This window comes from Suncus etruscus, chromosome 6 (genome assembly GCF_024139225.1).
Source record: "Suncus etruscus isolate mSunEtr1 chromosome 6, mSunEtr1.pri.cur, whole genome shotgun sequence".
NCBI classification, from domain to species: domain Eukaryota; kingdom Metazoa; phylum Chordata; class Mammalia; order Eulipotyphla; family Soricidae; genus Suncus; species Suncus etruscus.
In genome coordinates, this window is record NC_064853.1 from 42,684,227 (window position 1) to 42,695,652 (window position 11,426).

Consider the following 11,426-nt stretch of genomic DNA (forward strand, 5'->3'; position numbering starts at 1 on the left):
TAGAACTGCACCTGGTTCCTCCAGAATTCCAACCATTCCTGCATGAGGGAGGGAGAGGGCCAGGCTTGCGGAGGGTCCTGCCCTCACCCTTAACTCTTTCTTGGGTTCCCATTGTTTCCATTCATCCAGAGTCCTATGCTCCAGTACCCACAAGCTCTTACCTGGAGTGTCAATACATCTCTGCCGATTCCAGTCTCCACACTGGCACTATGCCTTATCTCTAGATGCCAAGTGTAACCATGGCACCCAAAGACCCATTTTCCTGTCCTCTGAGCCATAAGTAGACTTCAGGAAGGCAACCTACGCACCTCATTGTCCACCCTGCCAAACCCTCTTTCTGATCCTCTCATCTCCAGTCCTCTCTTGGGCTCAGCAGAATGTTTCTTCTCTTCCTGGAGCTTCCCTGCCATTTCTCCGGGAACCCTGGCCCTAGTCCCTCCCTGACATGCCGCTCATGGCCCAGCTTGACCCAGCTTCCCAGCCTAGTCCTGCCCAATTCAGTTCTCACCTTCCATGCGCCCAGCTGTGCTCCTGTCCAGGGCTGGTCTGCTCGCCCTGGGGCCTCCCAGAGGCAGCTTTTGTTCTTGCTCCTCTACTGGGTGGGGCTTTCTGAACCAATGAGCCCAGGGTGAGTGAAGGGGTGGGCAGACTTCCCTGGGCACATATTCAGAACACCTGCGGCTCCTCTCGCCTGGCCCACGCCTTCCTTCCAGTCTGGGTTGGGCACAGCCCATCTGAATGCTCAGGGCCCGCAGGTATGTGGGTGAGACTGAGATGGGGTGGTAAGGGGTGGGGCAGGATCCTGGAATCTTAGTGCCCAGATCCAGGTTAGCATCTGTAGGACTGCTGAACCGTTCCCATGGCCTTGTTGTTCCTGTCCCTCTGTCCCCACGCTTCCCATCTGGTTTTCCCTTTAAGCCCATCTCTGAGGTCCCGGGTTCCTGACATCTAGATAACCCAGAGCACATTTTACCCAGTGGGAGCATTTCTGGGGACCAAAAGCTGGGGGCTGCTCATGAGTGGTGAGGCAAATGATGGCAGGAACTATGACTTGTTTAGACAAGGCTGCTCACTGCCCTGATGGAGGCAAGGAATGCAGGTCTGCAGCAAGGAGGGGCCCAGTTGGCACTCGGTGAGCAGCCAAATACTGCTCTGGAGGGTCTGGCTTCTGGGGTGTTCCACTGGACTGTCATGGTGGTCGAAGTAAGACAGCAGGGGCTGTCCTGGGACCTTGGCCAGGACAGTGATGTTAATATGTAGCGCGGGGGGGGGAGGGGGCGCTCCACAGTCTCATTCCCCACAAGCACCTTTGGAGAACTTCCTAATACCAGTGGTTAACATTTATATGGCCTTTTGTGGCTGGTGAACCCTGTCTGCAGCCGTGAACTCATCCAGTAATGACAGCAAGCCCACAGGCAGCTATGATTAATCTACTTGGGAGAGAAGTCACTTTCCCAATAAAACTTGGGTTCTCTGTAAGTGTTCAAAGTTGCGGGACTGGGTCAGAATGATAGTACTGTGGATAGGGTGCTTGCATTATACGCAGATGACCCGGGTTTGATACCTAGCATCTTTTAAAGTCTCCTAAGCCTGCCAGGATTAACTACTAAGTGGAGACAGGATTAACCCTTGAGTATGCCACCAGCAAGCCCCACAGAAGCAGGCATCTTTTGACTGGCCAGGCAGGGCCTCAAAGTTCAGTGGATGCATAGAAAAGGCTGAAGCATGACACCCCATTCCTCCAAGGGGTGGAGGAACCATGTCCAAAATAAGAGATGGATATTCACCTGGGAAATTAAGGCTAGCCCTGAGAGCCTCTAAGTTAGAGGGGCTACATAGTTGACCCAATGATTGGGAGAGGATCATAGAAGATCAGAAGGCATTTTAAATTAATGGAAAAGTTGACTTTTATTAAGCCTGAATGGACCACCCCACACGGGTGGCATGTACATCCCTCTTCACAACAGCAGTCACTGGTGAGAGAGGATCTCTGTGTCACCATGCTATACAAAATAAAACTGAAGTGCAGAACAGAGAGGCACCTTTATCCAGGCCTCACTAGGTGGCAGGAGCTGAGAAATTGGCTTTGACTGAAGCCTGCCTGATTCTCCCTCGTGCTGCCTCCCCTACTGGCTCTCCTACCCCAGGCTGTATCAGGAGAGGTATTGGGACCTTCCAACTGGGCCTGCCTCCCTCACACCAAGGTCTTTTTCATATATTCTTGTGGGTGGTCCGGTAGAAGAAGAGGGGGAGTTTCAGAACCCAGAAAGATGAGGTCCCCTGAGAGGAGGTCAGATGGTTTGCCTTTGGCCTGGGCCTTTCTCGAGGCTATGCATTCCCGGCACTTCTTGCTCACTAGGTAGGTCAGCTCCACCAAGTTGAGCAGGATGCAGACAACAGCTGCGACGACCATAAAGAGCGTGAAGATGTTCTTCTCTGAGGTCTTGGAGATGTAGCAGTCCACTGTGTTGGGGCACGGATCGGCCTGGCACTTGACCACACGGGGAAGCGTGTAGCGGGGGTAGAACAAGTAGAACACGTAGAGGAAGGCCACATCCACGCTGGCCTTGAACACCAGGCTGCAAACATAGGTCCACCAAAGCCCACCCTGCTTCTTGCCAGGGTTCATGTAGAGGCGTCCACCCTCATCTCCCACCATCTCCCGGTGCTTCTTCTCCCGGGCCTCACGATAGGCCACATGCATGACTACTAGCAGCGACGGGCAGGTGACCAGGATGAGCTGCAGGGCCCAGAGGCGCACATGGGACACAGGGAAGAACTCATCAAAGCAGACGTTGTTACAGCCCGGCTGGCGGGTATCACAGTAGAAGTCCTTGTGGTCATCACTCCACACTTTCTCCACTGTCACCAGGTACACCAGCACACGAAAGATGAAGACTAGAGACAACCAGATGCGCCCAAAGGCCGTGGAGTATTTGTTGACTCCACTCAGGAGCCCCTCAAAGAAGCTCCAGTTCATGGTGGACCTGGATGTTAGGCAGCTCCTGCAGGGAAGAGTAATAGTCATTTTCCTCCTTCATAGACTCTGGATGCTGAGTCCTTTATGGGAATATGCCTACACATTTAATCCTCACTAGTGAGCTGACTTTTGTTATTATTCTTAATTTTTTTATTTAAAATTCTTTTGGTTTTGGGGTCACTTGTGGTGATGCTCAGGGCTTATTCCTGGCTCTGTGCTCAAAGGCCATTCCTGGAGTTGCTGAAAGATTATATGTGGTACCAGGGATCTAATTAGAGCCTTCTGCATGCAAGCAAGTACTGTACTAGTCTCTTCCCGGCTTCTATTATTGTTCCCATTTTACAGATGGAGGAAGTGGAAGTTTAGAGGGCTTCTATAAGGTAACTAATAGTAGGTGTGGTGCTGGGGTTTGAGCACAGGTAATTAAGTCCAAGATCTAACTCTTACTTCTGAAAATGGGTGAAGGTGGGTCCAGGGTCATCCCAGGGCCTAAGTGCCCATCTTGCTGAACTGCTAAGTGAAGGTAGAACTGTGGGACTTTTTCTCTCTTCTGCTTCAATCCAAGCTCCCACCCGAACTCCCATCATAGGAAGCTAAGCCTGAAGATGTCTCTCCTTTTGGAGCACTGCTCTCTTTGTCTGGGGGAACTGACTCTTTGCTTTTTCTTTGACTCAGGGATAGAGAAGAATCTGGAACCTTGGCTGCAATGCTCATCTGGCATGACACAACATGATTACCAGGCAATGTCCTGCTTAAGCAGCACATCGGAAGCAAGGCCCAAGTCCACGAGTGGCAAGTTGAAGGAGAACTGAATTTTTTAAAATTGGCTCCAGAGAGGGAACTGATATTTTAGAGCTTTCCAAACTGGTGTTCCATGGAAGCCAATTCTATAGGCTGGTGTTTGGATTTGTCAGAGAAAAAGATTTCATATTCAAGAAACTTTTGCATTCAACCAAGTTAAACAGGTTGTTCATGCTAATCAGTGTTAATTATGAACAGGGAACAGATAGAGTATCGCCCAAACTTCTCAGACCACAGAACTTTCCTCACTTTTATTTTGTTTATTTGGTTTGTATTTTTTGGCCACACCCAGTGGTGCTCAGAGCTTACTTTGGGCTCTGTTCAGGGATCATTCCTAGAGGGGCGCAGAAATGATATGGATGCCGGAGGTCAAACCCAGGCCAACCATGTGCAAGACAGGTACCTTACTTGTTGTACTATATCTCCAACCCCAGAACTTCTTTTCTAAAATCAGTTTTGGCACAGGCTTGCCAACATATCACCATAGGGAGGGTGTCTTTTTTTGTTTTGTTTTTGGGCCACACCCGGTGACACTCAGGGGTTACTCCTGGCTATACACTCAGAAATTGCTCCTGGCTTGGGCGACCATATGGAATGTGGGGGGGGGGGTGTTGAACCATGATCTGCCCTAGGCTAGCAAGGCAGATGCCTTGCACCAATGCCCCAGCCCCAGGGAGGGTATCTTTTCCAGTCCTGCTGTGGGTTTGACTGATGAACTGTAGAACTGGATTTCTCTCCTAAGCAGAGTGACAGCTGTCAGAGTGGCAAGTGCTCACTCACTTCATTCCTTGAAGGTCTGTGTATGCTTCCTCAGATCTCCATTGAGGCCCATGTTCCCTGGTCTCATACTGTGGGACCCTCTGGAAGCTCAGGGATCCTGCCTGCACAATCTGTTGCTCTTAGGAATTGCTGATGCTCAGAAGGACTGGTGCAGGCTAGAGGTGCTCTCATTTCTATACCTGCTGGCACAGCAGGAGGCCAGAAACCAGCTTGGTACAGTGCCCAGCTCCCCTTTGAGCACTTTGTAGAAAGCAGGACAAGCATCACATGAGGGGCTGTAGTAATTTTATTCCCAATTTACAAGTGAGAAAAGTAACACAGGTTGATCCACTGCAAGTATAGGGCAGACTTGGGATTTGAACTCATGCAGGCTGGCTCTGTGGCTGGGAGCCCCCTGTTCTTTTTCTTAAGTTATGGAAACTTTCTTGCTCACCTGGTTTTGCATCCACACCCTCCTTTACCTCATGGGTCCCCTGTGAGGGAGGTTGGGCATCTTGACACTCCACCCAGTCTCTCCACTGTTATATCTACACCACCTACTTAGACCTGGGCCCCTGCTCTGATTCATCAATCCAGGCACTCAGAATTGCCTGAAACGGGCGGGACTCCTGGCAGATCCTTAGGAAACTCGTAGGGAGGACCTAACCCTTCCTCCACAGGGGCTCTGCTGTGTGGGGTGGGGCTTTGCAGGCCCAGGCAGAGTCTTTCCATCCCCTCAGCTTCCTGAGAACCCCACTCTCCTCCACAATAGTCCCAGGTTCCCCTTAGGCTTGGCAGGGGAGGACCCAAAGTGGAGAGGGAGGGGCCTTCATTTCTCCACCCTGAGGATCCAGTTGCTTCCAGGGCACCTCCTTCCCAGACTCCCCATCATTGAAATTTCTGCCAGCAGTGCCAGAGTATGGGCATGGCCCTGGGGGAGCCCCTTACCTGAGCGACTACTCCTCAGCACTCAGCAGAACAACTCACAGTCACCCTCCACAGCAGCAGAACTTTAGACAGGAGCAGGCACCACGTCCCGGTAAACCTGTTCAGGGCCAGGCCAGTGTGCTGATGCCTGAGGAGGAGGAAGTTGAGGAGGAGGAGCTGGGGCTGGGCTGGGCTGAGCCAGGCTGACTTTACCGTAGGCTGGGCCCTAGCTTAACCCACACTGCTTCTGATGTGACTCTGGAAGCTTAGGGGTTCATATCTCCCATCACATTGAGCCCAGAATTCTGGCTTTTTTTGGTCACACCCGACAGCACTCAGGGATTGCTTCTGGCTCTGGCCTCAGAAATCGCTCCTGGCAGGTTTGAGAGACCATATGGGATGCTGGAAGTCAAAACCAGGTCCCTCCTGGGACAGTTGCAAGCAAGGCAGATGCCCTAAGACTTTGCTATTTCTCTGGCCCTGAATTCTGGCATCTTTTGCCGGGTGAACTTAAGCCCAACAGGGACACCCTGCCTTTTCTCCTGTCCTTAGTCCTGTGGAAGAGGGCAGAGGCCTGCCATCAGGAAGCCTTTGGGCTCTACTCTGGACACTGCTCTCTCCCTTGCCTAATTTTTTAGCCTTCCTTTCTCAAGGCTTTAATCACCTCTAGAATCTCCATGTCTCCCAAACTGTCTCCACTTCAAATGTTTTTGCTTCTTTAATGATCTCCACCTGGATGCTCTCCCTTTCCCTTTCTTTGTGGTTGTCCTTTTTTGTCCAAGAATACTTCTCAGATGTGCTGCTCCAGGGGGCTTATGGTCTCATATTTGGGCGTATGGTCTCATATTATGGGTCTCGTATTTGACATCATCATCAGACTGTATTGGTATCATTGATCTTAGCTGAGTTTGTTCCAGATAGGATCCCTCTGCAAAATGACTGGCTCAACTCATGTAATAGGTAATATAATAAATATCATTATTATTTTATTGTTGGGTCCACTTTTAGCACGACTGGGAAGTAATACAGTGCCAAGGATCCATGCATGCAAGGAAGTGCTCTGCCACTGAGCTATATCCAAACCCACCAATACATATTTTTGGGGACACTTAAGGACATAAAACAGACTAGCCCCTAACCCCTGGAACTCACCACTTGACCTTGATTCTAACTGATAGATCTTCTGCCAGTTACACACCCTCTCAAGTCTGCAAAGAAGTTATGGAACAGGCTTCTGGTCCAACCTGCCTTGTCCCACCATCCTATTACTACAAAACCTTTGCTTTTTCCCATGACTGTACTATTCTCACTGAAACTTGTCCAAAAAAGCACAGCAACAATTAAAGAGAAAGGAGGGGTTAGACTTGACCCTAGATTTTAGCGAGTGAAAGGTGTCAGAATAGAAGAGTCAGAAGTAGGGTCAGAGAGATATAGCATTGCAGTAGGGCATTTGCCTTGTAAGCGACTGACTTGGGACAGACCCGGGTTCGAGTCTCAGGATCCCATATGGTACCTCAGGCCTGTCAGGCATGATTCCTGAGCACAGAGTCAGGAGTAACTCCTGAGTACTACTGGGTGTGGTCCAAAAAAAAAAAAAGAGGCAGAGGCAGAAACATATTTGACTAACTGGGGTCTTTATTTGGAGGGGAGGTGGATCTAGGTGAGGTTTGACAATGTCTGCAAGAGGCTTCCAGAGTCATGCATGCCCGTAGCCTGCATTGTGATTATATAGTTGCATCTGGTGGGAAAGTGTGGGCGTAGGCAAAAGTATGTGTCGGTATGTTCTTAATTAGCTTATAAATTCCCCATTGACCCTGCAAACAGATCTCACCATGGTCAGACATTATGACTTACTGTATGGGCTGATATCCTATAATTCTCTTGCAGTTAGTCCTCATGACTTATGGTGTGGTGTTTTTCTTTCCTAACTCCAACCCTTATCTGTTGTCTTCAATCATGACTTACCCTTCGCCTACTGGTGGTGGGGACTGCCTAATTTTTAACCTCTGCAAGCCTTACAGGTAGGAGAAGGACAGAGGAGGAAAAAAATAAAGGTGAGAAGGAAGAAGATGAAAAAGGGAAGTAATGGGGGAACAGGGGCCAGGGCTTTGTTATTGGTAATGTGGAGAGTGAGTGGTGTTGCTATAAACCCAAAGCACAGATTCAACAACATTAAAAACATGAGATCTAAGCTGCAACCACCAAACTTTGTAATGTACCTGTCAAGGTGACATGGAGTATGGGAGTACTAGTGAGGGGAGTTGACACTGCTAATAAGACTGGTATTAAAATATGATATGTCCCAAACTTCACTATGAGAGAGAGAGAGAGAGAGAGAGAGAGAGAGAGAGAGAAAGAAAGAAAGAAAGAAAGAAAGAAAGAAAGAAAGAAAGAAAGAAAGAAAGAAAGAAAAGTGTGGTCTGTTTGGATGCTTGGTAGACTCAGGGGAGTCTGTAGCATCTATGCACATTTTGAAGTTTTCCAGAAATTCATGCACATTTATGAAGGGAAGCATAGCTGAGGAACATACAATAGACAAACCTCACACATACATGGCATAGATGTACATGATGTGTTTTCAGTATGGTCATGAGGGATGCGGGGACTGTAGGCTGGGAGGCTTCATTGTACAGGGTTCACAGGCCAGAACTGCCCAGTTAGGAGGCTGGAACCTTATCACTTCAGAGCTGTACTTTTTTGTTGTTGTTGTTCTTTTTAGATCAAAACTGGTGGTTTTTTTAAAATCAGAACTGGTGGTACTCAGAGGTTATTCCTGCCTCTGTTGGGCACAGGGGACCATATGGGGTGCCAGGGATTGAACCTGGGTTGATCTTGCAAGGCAAATATGCCTTACCTGCTGTACTGTTTTATGGCCGGCCTGGTTTCTTTCATTCTTTCCCTTCTCTTCTCTTCTCTTCCCTTCCCTTCCCTTCCCTTCCCTTCCCTTCCCTTCCCTTCCCTTCCCTTCCCTTCCCTTCCCTTCCCTTCCCTTCCCTCCCCTTCATTTTCCTCCCCTCCTCTCCCTCCCCCTCCCTCCCCCACCTCCCCCTCCCTCCCCACCTCCCCCTCCCTCCCCCACCTCCCCCCTCCCTCCCCCTCCCTCCCCCACCTCCCTCCTCCCCCTCCTTCCCTCCCTCCCTCCCTCCCTCCCTCCCTCCCTCCCTCCCTCCCTCCCTCCCTCCCTCCCTCCCTCCCTCCCTCCCTCCCTTCCTTCCTTCCTTCCTTCCTTCCTTCCTTCCTTCCTTCCTTCCTTCCTTCCTTCCTTCCTTCCTTCCTTCCTTCCTTTTGTATATGTGTTTTGTTCTGAGCTCCAGATATAAGGAGGGAGATTTAAAAAAAAGTGGTGGAAGACCTCTTAGCTGGAACAAGAGAGAATCCTTGCTATAGAGATCTAGGAAAGGCCTCAGAGTGAGCTCCAAGATGAAGGGACTGACCTGTAGAGTAAAGAAGTTGCCTCAGGTCAAATCAGGGAAAGCAGTGCTTCCAAGTGTCTGACCCTTTCCCTCTTTCACTGACAACCTCACCTGTCTGGATGGGGAATGCCAGATCTTGTCCTCTGGGCCTCACATCCCTTCCTCTGCAGCCTACATTATAGTACAGTTTCAGCAGCCTGAAACTCGAGATCTGGGAATTGCCCTGTGTCTCTGTTGTTCTGTGAGACATTTCTGCTGCTTCAAGCTCTTGAAGACATCTGGGCCACTGGCAGCATAGTGGTCTCATGAAGCTTGCACCCTAGCTCTGCTCTGCCCCAGTCATCCTGTGCCTCACTCCATATGAGACCATAATATCTTGTACCTTGTAAGAATGGGAGCTGACTAAGCCTACTAGAGCCCCAGTATTCCAAGAAATGACTGCCACACATGAGGGCTCCCAACCATTTCTAGTCTTTTGCCCACTTTCTGCACCTTTACTTTCTGAGCTGTAGGAGAAACAGAGAGGAAAGTGGGATGAGAGGAAGGTCTCAGATGGATGGATATTGCCTTTGGGTTGAAAAGGTAATAATCTGGACTGAACAGGGGTGGTAGGTCAGAGTGGCTGGGCAGGGAGTGCCTCGGGAGTCATCTCATATGTGTGCAGCACCTAATTAACTTCTAAGATGGTCTTTTCTAAAAGGTTATGAGGCAATGGGTGAGGTGTCTAGGAGCTGTGCCCCCCAGTCCTCCATCTGCAGTGAGTACCTCACTCAAGGTGGCACATAGACCACACATAGGAACTTTGTGCTGTACTCATAGGGCCAGAGCCTGTCTGTCCTTGGGTCCTGTAACTTATGCTACATTTATACTTATTGCAAGAATGATGTAGGATCCACATGCTCCCTGTAAAGGGAGTCCTCACATTAGCTTCTCTCTGTAATCATCCCCCAAAATGATTGTCAAGAGGAGGGAGATAATAGAACCAGCACAACGCAGTGAGAAGTGTTGCAGAGAGAAGCCAAAAAGGGAGTGTTGAGTTTTGCCAGAGATCAACCCGGGAAAGGAGACATTGAGGTGGGGTCTTGAAGAATGTGTAGGCATTTATCTAGAGGCACAGTGGTAGCAAGACCTTTGAAACATAGGGCATATTGTGTGAGAGGAACTCTGTGAAGATGATGGATGAGGTACAGAAAGTGATTTGGTCAGGAAGGGTCAGGGCACATTCCTGGAAAAATGTCCAAGACCTTTCTTCTGGGCTTGAAACAGCAGATTCAGAAGCCTGGGTTGGCCTTTTGCACAGAGGGACGCTGATGGAATGAAGGAAGCTCCATTGCCAGTTTGGTAGAGCCAATTCTATTTATTCTAACAAAGGCTCTCTTAACACTAAACTAGCAAATACTGTGATTTTGCCAATAGGAGAGAAATCCTTTGAGTTTCTGGTGGCAACATTTTCCCTGAACTGATCAATACATAACCTTGTTTTGTCTGTGTTTCTCTTTAAAGACATCTTATTTAATATATATCATTGAATCATTAACATTGACCTCAGAGCCAATGACACTATAATTCATGTCTCAAAAAAACAAACCCTTAACATGTGCATTTTCCCTCCTGGCTCTGCCCAGCGGTTCTGGTAATTCTGGGCGGCACTTCAGCACTGTGCTTCGGGGCTTGTTTAAACAGCAAAATCACCATCGCAAAGCACAGAGATGTGGAAAAGTGGCACTAAATCGATCCCAAACAGGACCCTCTTTACAGTCTCTGTAGACACTAAAAAGCAGTTGCCTTGTTCAGCTTCAGCCAAAAATATGCCTGCCAGTGACTCAAGTTTCCCTGCCCTGAGTGCATCTGGGATGAGTGAAGAAAGCACCCGGAGTACTACTCTGAGGTTCCAAACACATCTGAGGGAGTAGACACATTCCCAGATGTGGAATTTGTGACTCACAAAGATCACTGCATGTTGGAAAGTTCTGTGGGAGAGGAAGAAAGTCCACATTCCGTGACTTGGGCTTGGGAGCAGCCAGAGGGTTGGATTTGGAAGTTGTTTGATAGTTGAGCAGATGACACTCACAGAGAGGAGGAAGACAGTGTGGGTCCCAGGTAGCTGACTGTGCTGAGGGGCAGGTGGCAGCCTTCTGAGGGTCCCGGGGGTGGGGTATGGGGTACAGGAATGATTCACACAGATACATTTCAGATGTTGGGGAGACACTGAGTTCAGCATTTTTGTGGGCTGAGTGGGAATGTGTGGGGAACAGCCCTTGTGGGCTGCCCACAGCCAACTGCTATTGGCAAGGCTGGTAATATGCTTTAGAATGTACTTTACAGACTCCAGGGGTTGAAAGGAGCCCCAGGGGTGGAAAAGATGACTTTGGGAACTGAGGGAAAAAAGGTTCAGGGCTGCAGAGATGGTGCAGGGGTCAGGCATGCCAGCCCTGATTATACCCTGGTACCATATGTCCTTGAATACAAGTGGATATAGGCTTAGAGCCTCCCTATCCTCCAAAGCACTGCTGAGTGTGGTTCTATAGTCCTCAAACTCTGCTGGC

The 11,426-nt window shown here is 49.3% G+C and overlaps 1 protein-coding gene across 1 annotated transcript; it reads right to left on the reverse strand.

The window, feature by feature from the left end:
- Window positions 1-2,194: 2,194 nt before the first annotated feature.
- On the reverse strand, window positions 2,195-2,980 carry GJB5 (gap junction protein beta 5). Its single transcript, XM_049775001.1, has one exon. It carries the CDS (start codon window positions 2,978-2,980, stop codon window positions 2,195-2,197), a length of 786 nt encoding a protein of 261 aa, XP_049630958.1.
- Between the last annotated feature and the right edge of the window lie 8,446 nt (window positions 2,981-11,426).